The sequence below is a fragment of the Polistes fuscatus genome, unplaced genomic scaffold (assembly GCF_010416935.1).
Source record: "Polistes fuscatus isolate 324 unplaced genomic scaffold, CU_Pfus_HIC Scaffold25, whole genome shotgun sequence".
NCBI classification, from domain to species: Eukaryota; Metazoa; Arthropoda; class Insecta; order Hymenoptera; family Vespidae; genus Polistes; species Polistes fuscatus.
This window is the reverse complement of record NW_025113102.1, coordinates 2,434,495-2,453,879: the sequence shown is the minus strand read 5'-3', so window position 1 is coordinate 2,453,879 and position 19,385 is coordinate 2,434,495. Positions and strand designations below refer to the sequence as shown.

At 36.8% G+C, this 19,385-nt stretch overlaps 1 protein-coding gene across 1 annotated transcript in view; it reads right to left on the bottom strand.

Annotated features, from left to right (window-relative positions):
* Positions 1–4,208: 4,208 nt before the first annotated feature.
* The window catches only part of LOC122518565 (POU domain, class 2, transcription factor 1-like), a 90,290-nt gene continuing 75,113 nt past the window's right edge, over positions 4,209–19,385 (bottom strand). The window contains exons 4-8 of the mRNA XM_043637570.1: positions 10,201–10,337; positions 9,201–9,590; positions 6,112–6,431; positions 4,996–5,292; positions 4,209–4,562 (exon numbers count right to left, since the gene is read on the bottom strand). Of these exons, the coding sequence (XP_043493505.1) occupies positions 4,310–4,562; positions 4,996–5,292; positions 6,112–6,431; positions 9,201–9,590; positions 10,201–10,337 (1,397 nt within the window). The 3' untranslated portion in view covers positions 4,209–4,309. The remainder of the gene's footprint in view (positions 4,563–4,995; positions 5,293–6,111; positions 6,432–9,200; positions 9,591–10,200; positions 10,338–19,385) is intronic.

The following is a 19,385-nucleotide window of genomic DNA, read 5'->3' as shown; positions in this document are numbered from 1 at the left end:
GATCAGGCTTTTAAAAATATACATTTATCAAAAATCAGACAATTTTTTAGGATTCTCAAATCGAGGATTGGAACTGTTTTGGTTGACTCATGATTTTCGAAATATGTTCTTGTCTGTTTTATTAAATAGGGCCGAAAATTTGAAAGTCTTTCCAAATACTCTATCTAATTTGTGAAATATTTGAAATAATAGTAAATACCGAGCTAATCGATAGAATTATCGATCCGATTCGAGTATTTGGTCCCGAAAATTTTCGGGATCTTACATTTGAGCTTCGCACATTTTTACATTCTAGAACATGATTGGATTCGACCCGACCCGACCCGACCCGATCCGAATAATTCCAACCTGACTCGAATATTGTGTAGGAATATTGGGTTCACGCACACTTCTAGCATTAGTCAACACGTTTCTCTTACAATGTTCGTACACGCACATTGTTCTTAAAATTCTTAATAATTATCGATACTGTTTCCACTTGTTATCAATAGTTTCACAGCAAATTTTGTTAGTTCAATATTAGCTTTTATTTTTCGTCTCATTGCGATCATTCATTCTAATGAAATAAACATGGCATGAAATCTCATTTGAAACTATTCTGTATCATTTGTTCGCGTAATTTCGATTATACGTTAATGTATATATTTTTGGTGCGTGCGTGGTACGTGTGGTATCTGTCCTTGTTAATTTCTGTTCGTCTATATCTGTGTGTGAGCGTGTATAATTATTTATAATTTTTACATATTATATACATTACGTATTATTTCGGGATATATATCTACAAAATTATCGCTACGCGTGTCCTTCGAAAGAAAATCTTTTGACAAGAATGCGAATTACTGATCCTGATCTCCTTCGCGTTTAGAATCGAGAATATTATTAAAAACGATTTCTTTTATATATATCGTACATATTATGCTATGTTTAATTATTTATTGTACTTCACAGTATTCCTTTGGTATGAATTATGACTTTTTCGTTATATGGAGATCGATAGTTATCGGTGATCGTCCTATCACCAATTTGACCTTTAATTTGACCTTTAATTGGAACAAGTTTGCTCGCATTCTTGCCAGTATGAGCGCGAGCGGCCCTTAGCTCCCATACAGTATATATTTGTTATCGTTAAAGCATCAAATTCGTTATTTCGCAAAATAACTAATTGTAAGTTTTTCATAACATATCCAAAGATGTCAGTTAAAGTATGAAATAAGGCATAATTGTAAACTTTACCTAATTATTCTATGAAATAGAACCAGATTAAATGAAAAAGTTAAAGCATGAAATTGAAATTCGATGTCAAGTATAAGTACCGTATACTTATACTTGTGATGACCATTCGTACAGTATTGAAAAAAAAGAAAAAAAAAACACTGTATTGTATAATTATTTAAAAATAACGTATTTAATTTTATTGTTTATATGGTATTTTAAAATGTAATGAAAATTTAGCTTTAAAAGTAAAAACTGATCTTTTAAACCAAGGTACAGAGTATTGAAAAATATCCAAATTTATTGAATTAATCTGAATAGTTTTATTGTTGTCAAATGAAATTTGAATATTTTTGAAAGTAAAATAAATGTTAACTTTAAGTTTTTATAAGCTTTCGTTTAATTTTTTGGCTTAATCCTAGTTAAACATATTTGAATAGATTTGTCGTTGAATTGTATTTTTGTCTAGAAACGACTATCGTTTCTAGACAAAAATTATTCTTAAAAATTATTTTTAAGAATTATCGATACATTGGGATATATTTGATTTTCTCTATTTTATTTTAGGAATACTTTCAATAAAAAAATACTTTCAAAAAACTTTATTCGGATCGATAATTTTCGCTTGGCAGGCTTAAAAAAAAAAAAGAGAAACACGAATTTCTTTTTTCCCGGTTTTACAGTAATGCAGTATAAATTCAGCAATCATTGTTTTACGACGAAAATAAAATATACAAAATAAAATAAAATAAAATTATTATGTTGCAAGACATGTTCAGCTTTTTTATATAAAAATGTATTCAAATATGTGTTTTATTTCTAACAGATTAGAAAGTTATAAACGAAAGCTTATAAAAACTTAAAGTGAAGTTTTATTTCACTTTGACAAATATTCAAATTTGATTTTACAACAATACAACTATTCTGTTAGATTAAATAAATTTGGATATTTTTCCTACTGTGTAACACTTAGAAGAGAGATCAATTTTATTTTTTAAAGTAAAATTTTCATGAAAATTAAACAAGGTACGATTTAAAAAATATAATTACACCGAACATTGCTTCTAATAATAATCAGTAGTAAGAATGGTCACTTTAAGTCTATAGACACATAATCAAAGAATATTTTTCTTCTACTTAACATCTAATTTCTATTTCATGCCTTAAATAACCGCGTTAGGTTATTTCATAGAATATCTATGTAAAGTATATAATACATATTATAAAACATATTATACACTTTACCACAATGCTCCGATATTTCGTGAAATAACTGAATTAGATGCTTTGACGATGACATATCTACAAACATGGGTCACGGATATGTACGAGTTTTCGATAGACACGTTACGTAATTTATATTTACAAACAGGTATTGTCGGACCGCCAAATGTTTTTATTTTTTCACGGAAGCGCGATATCCTAAAGTAAGTAAAATGAATCCTTTAAATAAATAGTTCGAACGAATGTCGATGATCACAAGGTTCTCCTTCTTCGGTTTAACTTAAAATACGCGTCTAATTATAATCGCATATAATTTATAATAGATATATTTTTTTGTTGTCTTTTCCATAAAGTAATACAAGATTGGCCGTAATCCAAAAGCTCGTTATTACAATTTAAGAAAAGTATTATTATTATTTCGCTAAACAATTACCGATTAGTTATACTTGTATTCCTTTCAAATTCAAGTACGACGATTTTTATACATGTTTTTTTAATCGATATCATATCGTGAATAAGAAATAAAAATAAAAAAGAAAAATCTGTAATGGAAAGGAAACCATTGACGTATATATGAAGAGGCATCGTCGATTGTTTTCTTCCGTATTGATAAATCGAGCGTGTAAGTTTGAAAGAAGATAATGATATCAAAATCTGATATATTACATACACCGATAAATTTCTTGACATTAATTGTGATATTTTATATCGTATCGTATCGTATCGTTATAAGTAGCCGTATAATATTTAAGTGAAATATTTGACAATATTTGTCCGATGTGTGTCTTTTAAATGGCAAGAAATGTTCATTTTCCAATTACAGAGAGACAATGAACATATATTAGAAATGGAACAAGTATTTGTTTATTTCATTTAAACGGTAACTGTTATCGATAGTTGTCATAACACTTTTCAACAGCGAATGATGACGGCTTATATTTCGTTGAAACGTGCAAAAGAATACGAAACGACGAGGACGACGACGTTTGAACACAAATCTCTTTGAACCTTAAGGGAGCATTTAAACATACAAAAGTTCCAAGTTTTATACAAAATCTGATATTTTGAAATTCGAATCAATGATATTAATGATATAGACGGTACTATGTAATTATAATGTTTAACTATCTATTTACATTGTTCGTTATCAGAATACAGTATATCTATATTAAAGATATTTTTGCATTCTCTTAATCTTCACAGATATTTCTTGTAGAAATTCAATAGATATTTTTCAACGTAAATATTGAAAACGTTTTGATTATAATCGGTTGTTTGATAGGAAAGGGAAAAAGCTTTTTTTCTACACGATTAGCGGATCTTGTTGCTTTCCTAGTCTGCTTTTTCAGCGGTTGTCCTGACGTAGCAACACACGTATGTATCTCTTCGTATACTTTTTGTCAGTTGTTTATGTTTATCTACACATCTTCGCGTTCGCATGGGTTTTGAAAAAATCTACCCACGATATATATTTTATTCGATCGTTTTCAACGTTTTTTCTAATCACATATTTTTTTATAAGATAGACATCATATGATATTTAATCGTTCTATCAAAAGATAGTTTCGATACTACGATACGTTTATTATCGTATTTCATATGTACCAAGATTGGTCAGAAACGTTGAATTACTTGTTAGTACCATCTCCATATCATCTAAATTCAATATGTAAATAGAATATATTATTTCTATATGATTTATCAATTAATGATAAAAATCGGGTAAATTGCACAAACGTCGTTGTTGTTGTTGTTGTTGTTGCTGTTGTTGTTGTTGTTGTTGTTGTTGTTGTTGTTGGTGGTGGTGGTGCTGTTTCTGCTGTTGATCGCGATGATGGTAAAGACTTTCCCCTTGATGGGTCGTCTGTTGTTGTCACTCGTGAGATTTCCCACTCAATGGATGGTAATTTCCACTGGGTGATGCCACTAAGGCCAAGGGAAGAGGCGATCCCAATGACGTGGAATGTGAATGGGTATGACCCATTCCCGAGGAATGTGCAGTGAGAGCTAAAGGACTAGCAGACATCGAATTCGTAAGAGAAGCAAAAACTGATGGTGCAGGCGACGCCATTGTCGGGCTCCCCATTGCTGCCGTTGGAGGATTGATCCTTTTCTCTTTTTGTCGCCTGTATAACAAATATTCCTTTGTTTTGTTTTTTTTCTTTTCTTTTATTTTATTTTTGTCATCTTATTTACAATTAACACGTTCACGCCGGGGTGACACTTGACTGTTCCGTGGGGCGGCGTGACTTACTTGTGGATTACTTGTTTTCAGAAAATTAGTCGTTGAAAAAATAAGTTGATTTTATTTTTCCTCAACATTAAATATAAAAATTGAGTATAATAAACATTAACATTCAATATTTTCAATTGATAACAATTATTAATTTATACCTATGCAACTTTTCAAAACAACGATGTTGCCCCGCCCCACGAAGCGTAACGAGATAAGACAGTCCCGCCTCACGCGGAAAAACGCAGATTTTCGCCCCGGCGTGAACGTGTTAAACACGAATATGTAATCATTTTTCTTGTTATCTACATTATGGATATATATACCTGTTGCAAAACCATACTCGAACAACTTCTTTTTCCATTGCTAAACTATCCGCCAGTACGGTGATTTCTTCGGAAGTAGGTTTTGGATTTTGAACGAAAGATTTCTCTAGTGCCACTCTAACGCTAGTTTCTATGGAAGTCCTCTTTTTTCGCCGCCTACCTATCGCTTCTGGTGTCGTTAGTGGATTCGAGAGCGAATTTGGGTTGTTCAATGAATTATCGGCATCTTCTAACCACTTTTGAAGAAGGGGCTTCAATTTGCACATATTCTTGAAGGAAAGGTTTAACGCTTCGAACCTAAAATCATTGTTCATTGCATTGTTCATTGCATTGTTATCATTTTATGGGGTTATACGCAGTTGCGTGGCTCAAAAAAGACGTCTTTTTATGAATTTTTTATAGAAAAAGTTTTAACTTGTCAATGATAAGTGATAGTAATTCAAATAGAGGCTACTTTTAAGAATACAATAGCGCATCGATCATGTAAAAATATTAATGTGCACCGCTCCTGTAGGTGATTTACTGAACGTCCTCTAAAAAAAGGCGGTTTTGATTAACCGAAATAAAAAAAATGGTGGATTCTTTTAAAGGATAGATTAATGCAGGTATTAACGGGAGGAATATTAAAAATTTTGATTTTTGACAAAATGGCGTCTATCTGAAAAAAATGTTTCGTTTTTGACTGAAATTTTCTGACTCGAAATTGTAAAACAAAAAATAGTAATAATTTTTTTAAATCTTATTCCTCCCGTCAATATCCGAGGAATATATCTAAGAATATTGTGTAACAATATAAAACAAATCGGTTGAGTTATTTCTGAGAAATCGAGATCACCGACTTTGAAAATACCGTTTTGAGAAAAACGCGTTTAAAGTTTCAAAGAGACGTTTACACATAGTTCAAAATTGTTGTTTGCAGCTTACACGAAGTGAAGAATATTTGCCGGATCGATTTGAAAATTTCAGAGAATATACTTAAATATATGTACATTCCAAAAATGCAAAAAAAAAAATTTAGAATTTTTTGAACATTCTAACTGCGTATAACCCCTTAATAGAAAAATGTCTTCTTCTTCTATCGCGAAAATATATTTGTATTGTTAAATAAGACTATACCTTGAAATAGTGGTTTGAGAAAAGTCATTGCCGTAGAGTTTTCCCATGGCAAGACCAACATCACCTTGCGTAAAACCAAGCTTAATCCGTCGTTGTTTAAAGGTCTTAGCAAATTGTTCGAGTTCCTCGAGGTCCGTCGTTTCTTCTGGAGAATGTTCCAGTCTTGCTGGTGGCGGTTTTACAGACGGAGGTGTACCAGGAGGTGGTGGTGATCTTTGTTGCGTTAAATTTCTTCCGACCAATCCACCTCCACCTTGAAGTGCCTGCTGTTTTTGTATGGCCTGTAACTGTTGGGCTGCTTGTGCTACGGCGTGCTGTACCTAATAATAATAATAATAATAATAATAATAATAGATAAATGGAGCCCGTTAGTTAATTCACTATTTAAGTGAATTCGTTCGTACAACTTGCAATGTAAACCTTTATTTCGCTATATGAGGAAATAACGAGAGATGATAAAGGAGCTGATCAGGAGGAGTTACAGTTAAAGGAATAAAAGTGGCACGTGTTCTTTTCAGTATAGGTATGCAAAGATTTCGTAGGGTGCTGGTATCGATCGTTTATGTTTATCCTTTCTTAACCAGATGCTCGATTATGAGAATAAGAGGATACGTGGAACGTGGCGTCTATGAAGGAAAAGGGTTTGGGGTTGGTCGCGTGTCGTCGTTCAACGAGACCAAAAGCACCTTACTTATGCTTATTGTTGATCGTCAAGATACCCTCATAGGCTCCTTTAAATTTAGCCACGTGCAGAGATCGGCAACAGGTATTCGATGGTTGATTCTTTATGAATTTCCTACCTACTTGTATATATCTCTTTAATAATACGAAATGTAAATACGAATTATGCAATGAAATAATGAAAAAAAAAAACTGGTGTGTGTACTTGTGTACGCACGTAAGAAGTTATACTTTTTTGGCGTACCAAAACGAATACAATCTCAATAACCTCAAAAATAACTTCAAAAAAATAACTTCAAAAAAATAATAATAATAATAATTTTTATTATTACCATTAATAATTTTTCTTGTTACTTTTTAATTTTCCTTGTTTATTTTTTAATTAATGTTATTGTTATTATTATTATTATTATTATTAATTTTCTTTTTACATAGAATGTAGTTGATAAAGAAATCTGGTCCCCCTTTTCTGCTTGATGATCGATAATATTGGCTAATGTAAGCCGCTTATTTTTCTTTTATTATTATATTTTTATTCATTTATTTATTTATTTAATTATATACATAAGGAAGAATAAAAAAAAAGAAAAAGAAAAAAAATCGAATTACTTTATGCGTCAACGGCCATGGCGCGGTGATAGAACTACTTCCCGCTCGATCATTTTTAAGTAAAGCAGCGCTGAGTACGATTAGTACTTGGATGGGTGACCCGCTTGAGAAAACAAAAGAGGAAGAAGAAGAGAAAGTACAACTTCATGCCGTAAATTTGAAATCGCTTTGCCGCGCATCGTAAATACCGACAAACTTCATAGTGTCGCTCAGAAAAAAATCTACACTCCCATCACATTTTCCCAAACGCGGCAAAAGAAGTATAACTTCAAAATTCAACAATAATAAAATAATAATAAAAAGAACGAACGAGTAAAATTAACTAAATTTGAATATATGATCCACATGTAATCCTCCAATGGGGAAGAGTTTTTGTTTCTCGGTGGTATAACCAGGAAGAAGACAATTTGCATCGCGTCGCGTGTCAGACCCCAGGCCCAACAGAAGTCGGTATATTTACTATAGCTTTAGATGAACGTGTTCGATGAATGAAGAAATTAAATGTTCCTTCGACGAAGCTATAGAAGGTGTATTAGAGAATAGAATATCCCCCCCGCTTGAGAAGATCACGTATCGTACATGTATCGTAAGCGAGAGGGTTGAAAGACAGGTTACAGCCCTGTTCTAGGAGAGGCCGATGGCCCGGGACGGGTAAGGGAAGAAGTTCCTGCTGTATCTTTACAAAGTTTCGAGAACAAAAAAGCAGATCTTCCGATGAGAAACGACGCAAAAGGAAGAAAATACAAGGAAGCCACGTGTGAGGCAACAAAGGATCCTTCTCGTTCGGGTAAGGTACTCGGAATATAGGAAAATAGGGGCTCGGAATATTCCTAGATGTATATAGTGTCTTTTAAAAGTAGATACGAAGGGATCTAAGCTTCCTACTTTGAGTGTGAGTCTTGCCGATACATGTGTGCATGCATGTTGTGGATCCAGACGGCCATTAAATCTGCTAAGATTCAAAGTCGTTTTGTTAGCTTTTTTTATAAGGACTGTGCATCGCGTCTTTGCACGCGCTATTCGTGATGGAGCCTATAGAAATTTTTTCCTAAATGTTGAAGCTGGCCCTATTCAGAATTATTCGAAGGAAGGGCGGCACAGGGAAGAGAGGAGAGATGCCCACCACTACGGGTATCCAGGAAGGAGGGTCGTTTTTCAACGTATCTTCGGGTATAATGAGTCGATTTTTCTCGATTCGATGCGAGAGATTTTTTTCTTGACAAAAAGATAACACACCGCTGATGGTTCAAATGATCGGCGAATATTTCGAAGAAATTTTTACGATTTCACGTCAAATAGATGTATGTGTGGATACAATGAGTGTGTTTCTGTAAAATCGTAAACCTTTATGCTTATTAGATTTTTACACATGTATCTTTGTTCTTTCTTTTTTTCTTTTGTCTTTTTCAAATAATCTTTCTCGAATTATATCATGGAATAATATTAATCGTAATTATGTTTATTAAATGTGCCGAAATTGTATTCGAATAAAGTTGGAACGAAGGAATAAAGAAATTTTTGGGGCCCTTTTGTGCCATCAACAGACGTTTATCAGGATGTCGAATCAAACGAACCGTCTTCGAAGAATAAGACATTCGATTCCCTTCAGATTGTCTCTCGATCAGATAGCACCGAGCTTGTTCTTTCAATCGTCGCGCGGATTTGCCTCGATTTTAGGATTCGTCGATGATCGAATTCGCATCGAGTACGTAATTTTGTAATAGGGAAATGACAGAGGATTGAGAACAAACAAAAAGAGGAATATTTTTGTCTTCTATGAGAGATAAAGATTTACTTACTTGATTTTGTAAGAAGAATTGTGCTTGTTGCCCAGCCGCTGCCGGATTGGCTTGTTGAAACATAGCAAACTGTTGCAATTGCTGCTGTAACGATTGTTGTTGCTGTTGTAGGGACGATGCAATAGCTTGAATCTCTTGAGGTCTAAGAGTACCGAGGGATCCATGCATTAACAATTGTTGGCTGACGAATTGAGCCGCCAACGCAGCTTGCGAGCTTCCATTACTTTGCGTGCTAGTGTGTTGCAGTTGCTGTTGTTGCTGCTGCTGCTGCTGTTGCTGCTGCTGTTGTTGCTGATGCGTACCAGTTAATTGACTACTCACTCCAGAACTTGGCGAAGATGAGCTACCGCTGGTACCACTACTGCTATTACGATGTGATACATCAGTAACCTACGGCACAGATTTATCAATTTTTCCTTAAATCCATTTTATCTCGTCGCATCTCGAAATTTGCTTTTTAACATAAATTTTATCGAATTTTCTTAGTAGATATACAGGGAGATTTTACGATCTAATAGGGTAAGGTACCCTTACTAATAATAAAACTGAATAAACAACGTTGAACAAAGCCGTGTTTGCGTTCGGTCAGTTCAACGGGATATTGATTACTTTAGTCCTATCTTTCTCTTTTGAGTCTTATAACATACAACTCTTATTTATTTTATTTCCTTAAACTTTGTAGTCCCTTCTCATATTTATATTTCAAATATTGAACAAAAGCATTTTTTTTTTGCCCATTTAAAAACTTGAGTAAAAATATCAATGATTTTGTTTTTTCTTTTGAAATGTTTAACTAGGAAAAGTTTTCAATTTATTATTGTTCGTCTGTTAAATATTTTGGGAGAGTTATAATATTATTATAAAATTAATATTAATTTAAAAATTAATATTAATTATAAATTTAATATTGTTGACTAATAATAATAATAATTGACTAATAATAAATTTAATATTGTTGTTTTCCCCTTATAATAAGTATAATGTGAATAATTTTACGAACCAAATTAAGAGCTTCCCTATCCGAATCCATTGAATCGTGATCGAGATTCGCGTCAGTGACATCTTGAATATCGCTTGTGATACTTCGATCGTCTCCACTGAGCTCGACTCCCTCGACCTCAGCATGTAGATCCGCATCTGTAAAAAAAACCAAGAGATTGTATTGGAATCACTGTCGGAAATATTCCGTAGATAAATGAATTGTATTATTCTCTACAAACTGTTTTTATAGAAGAGAGAACAATTTTCGTGATAATCGTACAATCATTGTTGTTCTGTGGCTTATACTTCGGATGACGATCACCGTATCGCGTTGGAGTAGATGTTGGCGTGCTCGTGGCATGAAGGCGCATATCCGTAAAAATCATTTTGGGGTCTTCGAGAAAGACCATGTTAACCCCCTTTCTCCCAGAGGTTTTATTTGTGATCCTCCTCGTGATCACATCGAGACGATTTTCGAGATCCAGCACGAATTTAGCTTGAGAACGTTCATGGGGAACTTCATCGAGTAATCGTCGTTTTGGATCGACAACGATCGCGACGAATGATCGTTCGGAGCTTTTTCCAGAAATGCGATTTCATGCCGTATCTATAAACGTACGCGTGTTTAAACAGAAATATACAAAGTTTTGTTTTTAATTGTTCGATGGATTATCTTAATACCAACACGAATACACAAGTTGTTTGGATCTTCGTCGACGTACCACCGATGCAGGACGAATGTTGGAATGACGCAACGAAAGCAGCGCGCGGCCCCTAGCGCAAATGGAACATCCCCACCAAGATCGCTAACACCACGTGCACTTGGATGCTTTGACGGGGAAGCTTCGATTGGTCGGGACCCTGCTCGTGCACGAACGATACCGCCCAATAAGGATCGGTTTACCCTTTCGAGCCTACTCTTTTTTACTCTCCCTTTTACTCATGGAGTAACCCTTCGTTCATCCATCATCGTAGGTATTTTATCGAGATAGGTACGAGGTAGGTACCTCCCTCGCAGGCCCACTGCGTTGGCCTCTAGGAGATCATACGTGCGCAACGTAGAAACCTCGAACTAAATCGAACTAACGGTTTTAATAATAATTACTTCGATATTTGCTACCATAGGGTGCTACCATAGGGTGCTACCGTTTATGCTTCAAATACCGTTTTTCCTACCTAAACATTTCAATACGATAACACTTTTTTCTCTTACGTCTTGGAAATGTAATAACCGAGAAATGAAGAAATTAGAGTTAGGATCGAGTCGACGATCACGGTGGATATCAAACTAAAACAAAAGGGAACAACAAAAGTTGCTTAGCCATTTCAACGGGAATTCGGATGTTCCCATCGATTTTGAATGCCGATGGAAAAGAAAAAACTGAGCGAAAAGAGTGAGAAAGCTCGGCGAAGGGAGGAATTGCGAGTTTAGAAAGGAATGATCGTTGGGGAGGAAAAAATTAAAAATCCCGTGAACCCCGAGGATCGATACGCCACTTTTTAGCTCTCTCCCTCTCTCGAGTCTCCCTTCCCAACCTGATTCCCCTAAAATCATAAAAAAACCACCGAAAGGTCAGGTAGGACAGCATCGACAGGATGCGTTAGATGCGTTCTTCCAGGATTGGCCCATTCCCTATAAAATTTCGTTTTACTCGTCCTCTTGCGTTCTTACGCGTCTTTCTTATTTTTCAAAAGCAGGTAAGGCAGGTACTTACATACATACATATATATATATATGTGTATACTACCTTTTATACATACTCTTTTATATTTCTATTCTTTTCTTTTCCCCTTATGCATTTGCATTTTCTACGCCTATTCTTCTTTTTTTTTTTTTTGATAAAAATTTTCCTTTTTTTCGTGAGAATCTTGTCAGAAAATGAATAGACATTTGGTCCCTAACGCGAATGAGGTAAGGAAGAAGAAAGATAGATTTCTACGATAGATCGATAGAAAATGAATGCGCTCGACGAGTGTTGCCAGGTGTTCATAGGAAATGCACACAACTGTCATATTAGAAGGTTAGTATCTTACAATTAGTTAGTATCTTACAACCGCCAACCACATTTCATCCGTTGATTCATATGGACCTATGTATGCGCGTCAAATATGTACGAATATGTAATATACATTTTGTGCTTTTGCTTTTTTTTTTTTTATATCAAATTTACGTCAGCTTCGTCTGCCTAAAATGAAACTTTTCTTGTCGTGAGAAGCGCTACCGAATTCCTTGTTTTTCGGCAAAAAAAAGAGGGAAGGGATCGGGATGGAATTTTGGGGCGATTTCTTCTCCTTTTTGTTTTGTACCCTTTTTCAAGAAGGGCTCGCGTTGTGTTCCGAAAACCTAACATAGAAAGATTCTAACATAGAAAATAGCTGACGGCTCGCAACCAGGTGCGAGAGTAACATGTAGACGTACGTACGTCCTACCATTGCGATAAGGTAACAACCATTGCGCCCCTTAAAAAAGGGACCGTAAAAACGACCGTTGTTTCTCGTTGCAGGAAAACATATTCGAAGTTTTGAAAAAGTTTCTAAACGTTTTTTGGTTATCCGTTAACAAGCGAGTTCCGTCTCACGGTAGGATCGGTACAATTTTTCACATAACCGACGTTAGATATTTTACGACGTGCGCGTCCAATGGCAGCAATGCCTATGCAATTTCAAACTATTGAAGTCCGTTTAACGTTTGTACAAGCGACAGGGTGACCATCTAGTCTATCCATCACCCACGCATGCATTCTCACGCATGTTGAATCCTGAAAATTCGTTCTTAGTATGTACGTATGTATGTGTACACGAGTGTTACACAATACACAAGGCCCGTTCCGTAGGAGGGTTCTGCAGCTGGGCGCATTCGATCGTTGTGCTATTTTTCCACATTATTCGAAGCTCACGGTGTCTTTGACCTTAGCTCATACTTCTTCCCCCTCTTTTTATCTCTTTTCAGAAAACTCGATGGAAAAGCAAGCGACGATCTGACCTTTACACGAGAAACTCGTCATCCGAAGATGCACCCTGCTTGTATAAACGCGTCAGGTGAGATAAGATCGAACAATGCTGCACCTGAATCATGTAGATATTTATGTTACTATTTCACGCTCAACTTTCCTGCCTATTTCTCTCTTATTAAGTTTTATTACTAATTATAAATATATTTTACAATGAGCTTATACCTTAGATATCAATAAACATAATAGATAAACAAGTAGATAATAATAATTATGAAATGTGCTAGAATGATCATTTTTCAAAGGAATTTCGAGAGTGCGCGCTAATGAATTAATCGCTGATACGTATTTCGTTTCTGTAGTCTTTTTCATCATCTTCATTCACACCATTTCCATTTCTTCTTCGGAGTAGTCATTTTGGAATCGTTTTTTTGAATCGTGAATCGTCGTTTTGAAAACGCACCGAAACTCTCGCGTGGGATCCGACGATGTCTTTGTTCGTTGAGACGAGAATAGCGGCGGGAGAATAGTCGCCGAGAATAGCGGCCGAGCATCGAGGGAGGGCGTGTTTCCCTTTTACGCCTGATCTACATAAAATATCGATTCCAGACTCGCAGCTCAGGAAACATATCGACGAGTCACGGAGGATCTCACCTTTGCTGGTGAAACCGGCTTCTCTTGTTCTTTATTCTCTAGCCCCCCCCTCCTCTCTTCTCTTCGTGGTTTGACGAACGCCATCACAAAGAAGAAATCGTTATTTTCACGGCTAGGCTCGGCTCGGCTCGGCTCGATTTCGCGGTTGCATCCTTCGTTCTCTCTAACCACTCTTCCTTCCACCATTCCCATTCCATTCCCATTTCCTTCCTTCCTTCCTTCCTTCCTTCCTTCCTATATTCCTTATTTCTCTCCGAAGATAGTTCACTTTTTGCCCGCTTTTCATTCGCCATTCTTCTTTGCATTCTTCGAGCTCTTCTCGGCGATTCTCCGCGAGCCGTAATTGGATCTACCTTAGTAATTAGCGTAAGAGAAGAGATGGATAATTCATGGTTCTGCTGGTCGGTTAAATGAACTTCTTTCGTGTGAAATGAAGTTCTTTGTCCTATCTCGTGGGAGGTATACTACGGTGTTAATGCGTTAAATGTAGACAACTTCGTAGGCAAGAAAGTTCCTTTGTTTTCGTTTTCACTTGCGAAGATGATAAGCTTCGTGGAAAAGCTTTGTTCGGGCTTGAAATATTTTCAATCAAAAGTAGATAGTATTAGTAAAAAATATTCACAATGTGTCATCGAGACTTTTTTTTCCTTTCCTTTCCTTTTTGGTTCTTTCTTCGTTGGCATCTGCCGCTTCGCGTCGTCCTCCTTCTTTTCGTATACTTACGTAAAGGCGACAACAATACGAGCAACTCCGAACTCTAACGGGGGAGGAGGAGGAATTCATTCGTATTAAACCGTCCTGTACGCATCACCTGTCAACCGACTTACGATTTTATTAAGGTCTTGCCTCATTTGATTGAGAGGTCTCTCTCTGGGATCGTTTCAACTCTCACGAAGATCTTAATCACCGATGCAGACAAGCATCAAATTTACTCCTCCGTTATTTTTATATTTGCGGTTGTCGCATTGGGGTAGAAAAAAAAATCCTTCGATTGGACGATTCGAGACAATCGTGGATGAATTTTTAATTCGATCCTTTCATTTATTTTCTTAATTTCTATCCTCTCTACCTTTTAAGGATTAAATAGAACGGCGTTAGAGAACAGTATACAAAATGGCAGGAACAAATTAAACTGGTAAACCTTTTATCCGGAAGATATACCGGGTGTGCTTGTACAGTTTCTACCAAGTCAAAGAGGAGGGAGGAGGCTGCAGGCGAGGAAAGCGTGCTATCGAAAGGGGAAAGAACGAAGGGGACGGATTCGAGCCAATAGAATAACAGTGTTTCCTCCAGCGTGTTTTGCAGTGGCGTTAGAAGCTTCTGCCGTTGCTTCTGCCGTCGCTTTTGTCGTTGCTTTTGCTGTCGCTGTTGCCGTCGCGAAATGTTGACGAGAGAGAGGGAGAGAGAGAGAGAGGGGGGGGGAAAGAGAAGGGGTGGACTGGTTTTCGAGCGTGCCGTGGGGTGAGTCTAAAACCGTTAGGTTAGTCGCGTGCTACCGAAGGCACGTGTCCCACCTCTTCTTTTCTCTTTCATCCTTACGTGCGCACACGAATACGTACTTCTTATGCTTGTGTAGCCAGCCGTGGTTTACGCGTTTAAGCGTATCCTCTGCGAACTGCAAACCTTACGAACTGTCGCTATTTTCAAAATTACTCCTAACGAGATATACTATTTTTAAATGGTATAACTGGGAAATAATATTGTTAGCTACATCAAATGTTATATACTTAGCAAAAATATGGATATTACATATGTAGATAGGTGTATTAGGCACGCGCGTTTGTCTCCTCCTCTTCCTGATTCTCTTCGCTTTTTAAAGCCCATCTTCTATTATATTTGCTACACCCCCTTTTTGAATTTCCCCAATAGCATTGGAGCGTTCCCTTGGCAGATGTATCATTAAAAAATGGCGTGCGAATAAGGATGCTCGATGAAATGTGTTTTAAAGAAGTAAAGTAATGTTTCATTTGAATATGATGAGAAGAAAATGATCGAAATCGGATTCTAAATAAAAAGGAGAGTATTTGGAAGCTGTGTTAAGGTAGATGTAGACATAAGAAGTTGTAAGAGAGATACCAGTTGAATCATTGCAGTCATCAAGGATGTTCGATGAAATGTGTTTTAAAAAGTAAAGTAATGTTTCATTTGAAAATAATGAGAAGAAAATGATCGAAATCGGATTCTAAATAAAAAGGAAAGTATTTGGAAGCTGTGTTAAGGTAGATATAGACATAAGAAGTTGTAAGAGAGATACCAGTTGAATCATTGCAGTCATCAACGCAGTTGTCGATAGCTACCGTTATAATGAAACCCATGTGTACGACTAGGAACCTCCCTTCCTCGTTGTTTGGCACGTGCCTATAGGGTGAACGCAATATATCCACCTACGTGTCGCATAAAGATCCATAACGCAGCTTCGAAAGGAAAAACGATCCGCGCAGATGCCTCTAGCGGACTCTTGCTTTTTTTTTTCGATTAGAAGAAAATTCTTCTACGATATATTTATACGACATCGAATGCAGCAGCACCATGGGAAATTGCAAAGTCGAGTCACCGCGTTCGCCGTAAATTTCCGATAAGGAAATGAGGCTATGCATATAAAAGAGAAGGTTTTCTTCTACAACTTCCACAGTCGCACGCGGACTGTATTTGTTATTGGAAGCCCTCTTCTTCTACGGCTGGCAGTGATGTATGGTACGATAGACTTGCATGCTGTTCACTATCGACACTTCGTATGTTCGATTGGACTCTTTTGTTCGTTGAAATTTTTCTTTGAATCATGCAAATTTTTTATATACTCACTTTTAATATTTTATTATTTACAATTTTTTTGTATTAAAAATATACCTATCGCTTTTTCATATATTTATATTTGAAATATGAAGTTTTTCCAATGACTTATTATTGATATTACAAAAATAGGACTACGCGTTATTTTGCTTTTTACGATAATCTCGGTAGTCGTCACGCTTCGAAAAATCGTCGAGAAGAGAAACGAGGGAGGGAGAGAGGGGGAGAAAGAGGGAGAGAGAGAGCCAAGATTCGTAGAACCGTAACGTCAAGATTATTTGAATATCCCATATTTAAGATTCGTCCTGCGTAGTCTTGGGCAGTGATTGTCAGTTTAGTAAGCTGGTCACGTGGACGGCACGTCATACACGTCAAACCAACCCCCCGTAGAAAGCACCCCTTATATATGCGCCGTAGGCTGGCCCGGAGGTCAGTACAGAACAAGAGAGTGCTTGGGAACACTTTACATTCTATTTTCACGCTGTACTGACCTCGATGTATGCGACTTCCTTTAACGCATTCGCCAGATATTGGTTTCTGGCACGTGCTACGAACCAACCTTGATATTCCATCTCTCACAAATGGAATCTTTCCGAAATGTTCTTAAAGATAAATCTCGTTGAAATTTTCTCAACAAAGGTGGCTCAAATTTGGCGAATCTTTTTCTCCTGGGATATTTTGTGTCCATAATATTTTTCGACAAGAATAATTGATTAAATGCATTATAAAAGTTGATCCAAGTAATAAACGGCGGGGGTGGGGGGCACCGTTCTCTCTCTGCGAATTTAAATATTATTTTGAATTTTTGTATTTTCACCTGAGACAACATAAACCGAAACTGGTTGGTACTTTATGCGTGTCACCGCCCTCGCGGTGTTTTCACGGGACGACGAGCACCCCTGGATTTTTCCTGGGTCGTCCAGCACAAAAAAGGGAGAGGACATCTAACCGAGTTAAATAACGCTACATTAGCGCCCTCCATGATACAAGGGTTGACCAAGTGTGAAATACCCTCAGGCTTATCGGTCCTCCGCAGAGATTTTCTTCATCGGCTTTTTCTTCTTCTTCTCCCTTTTGCAAAAATTACAAACAACAACAACAACAAAATATATGTCTGTATTTTGTCCATTGTTTTGTCGAGATTCGTCCGGGTTACTTAGGAAGTTTAACGCTTTAAACTTAAGGGTGGTCCTTGTGTAGTTCCGAGCGAAACGGTCGATTAAACCAATTATCAATTTTATAGCGAGCCGCGACGATCGAAGATTGGTCCATTTAATAACTTTAATTATTCCCGGCGCATCTCTTCATTTGACCAGGGTTTAAGCGTTCGCCGCGTCATAAGCCATCATCATTCGAGTCTCTTCTCTTAAAGAATATAACGTCTCGTCCTTTGTCCTTTCGCTACAATTACCGACGTCTAGACGACGACAACGATGACAACGACGACTTTGCTTCTCCACAAAATAACAATTACGTAGAATCTGAGCCGCCGGCTGTTCCTTTCGCACCGCAATTCTCAACCCTTTGTTTTGTTTTTTCCTATTTTTGTTTCAACAACGTTTCAACTCGCAGTCATCCGTTCTTGGCAATAATCAAATTGGTCAACGATAAGGATAGATGTGCATAAAGTGACGATATCTCCTTATTCGATCGTTCGATAGCGATTGTAAGTTACATTTCGGTATCAGTGTCATAAAATACGATAATTGCGATCGAAGGAGATTTCTCGAGAAACGAAGAGGATAACGATGAAGAGAAAGAGAGAGAGAGAGAGAGAGAGAGAAAGAAGAAAGGTCGCGTTTAACCGTCGAGAAAATATCTTCACCTCAGCATCGATGCTTCTTGCATTCTCAGAAGATGACGATCATCCAACGAAGCTAACAGCCAAGTAGCGCCTTTTTCTCTCTTTCCCGAACATCGAGTCATCTCTCTCTCTCTCTCTTTCTATCTCACTTTTTCTCCTGCTTTCTCTTAGAGCAAACGCGTCCGGACCTTTACTTCCATTGTTACCGGCTCCACTCTCGCCCTTTACCCTCCCTTCGTTCCTTCCTTCCTTTTACGAAGCTGCACGGTTCTGGCTTAATAGCTGACGAGGTTATCGGGTTTCTGCAGAAGCGTAAAAGATCTTCGAGGAAAGACGCGGGAATAACGAGAGCCGCGGCGGTCTCTCTCTCCTTCCCTTTCCAACTTCCATCATATTTTTCGCTAAAAAGAATCAATGTTATATCCCTTACGTGCTGCAAGCCAATGATTATATCTTTGATTTCATTGATAATTTCACTTTTCTTATGGCAAATAGCTCCGATACGCATCATCATCATTTTCGTCTATTGAAGTTATACTTCTTTTGGCGCGTTTGGGAAAATGTGATGGGAGTGTGATTTTTTTCCGAACGACACCACGAAGTTTGTCGGTATTTACGGCATGAAGTTGTCTTCTCTTCTGCTTCAACTTTTTTTTTCTTAAGCGGGTCACCCATCCAAGTACTAATCGTACTCAGAGCTGCTTGACTTAAATAATCAAGCGGGAACCAATGCTATCACAGCGCCATGGCCGTTGACGCATAAAGTTATTCGATATATCTCTCTTTTATTTAGTGTGGACTGATATCTATATTTTTATATTTTTTTATTCTTTTTATTCTTTCTTATATATATTATTATTATTATTTTTTTTTAAGTTATTTATTTTCTTCGAATTTTTTTTTGAAGTTATTTTTGAGGTTATCGAGGTTAGGAAAAACGATTGATCGTCCGATAGATGACTTTCCTCCAAACTCCTTCGGAAATTCAATTTCTTTGGCTCGTAT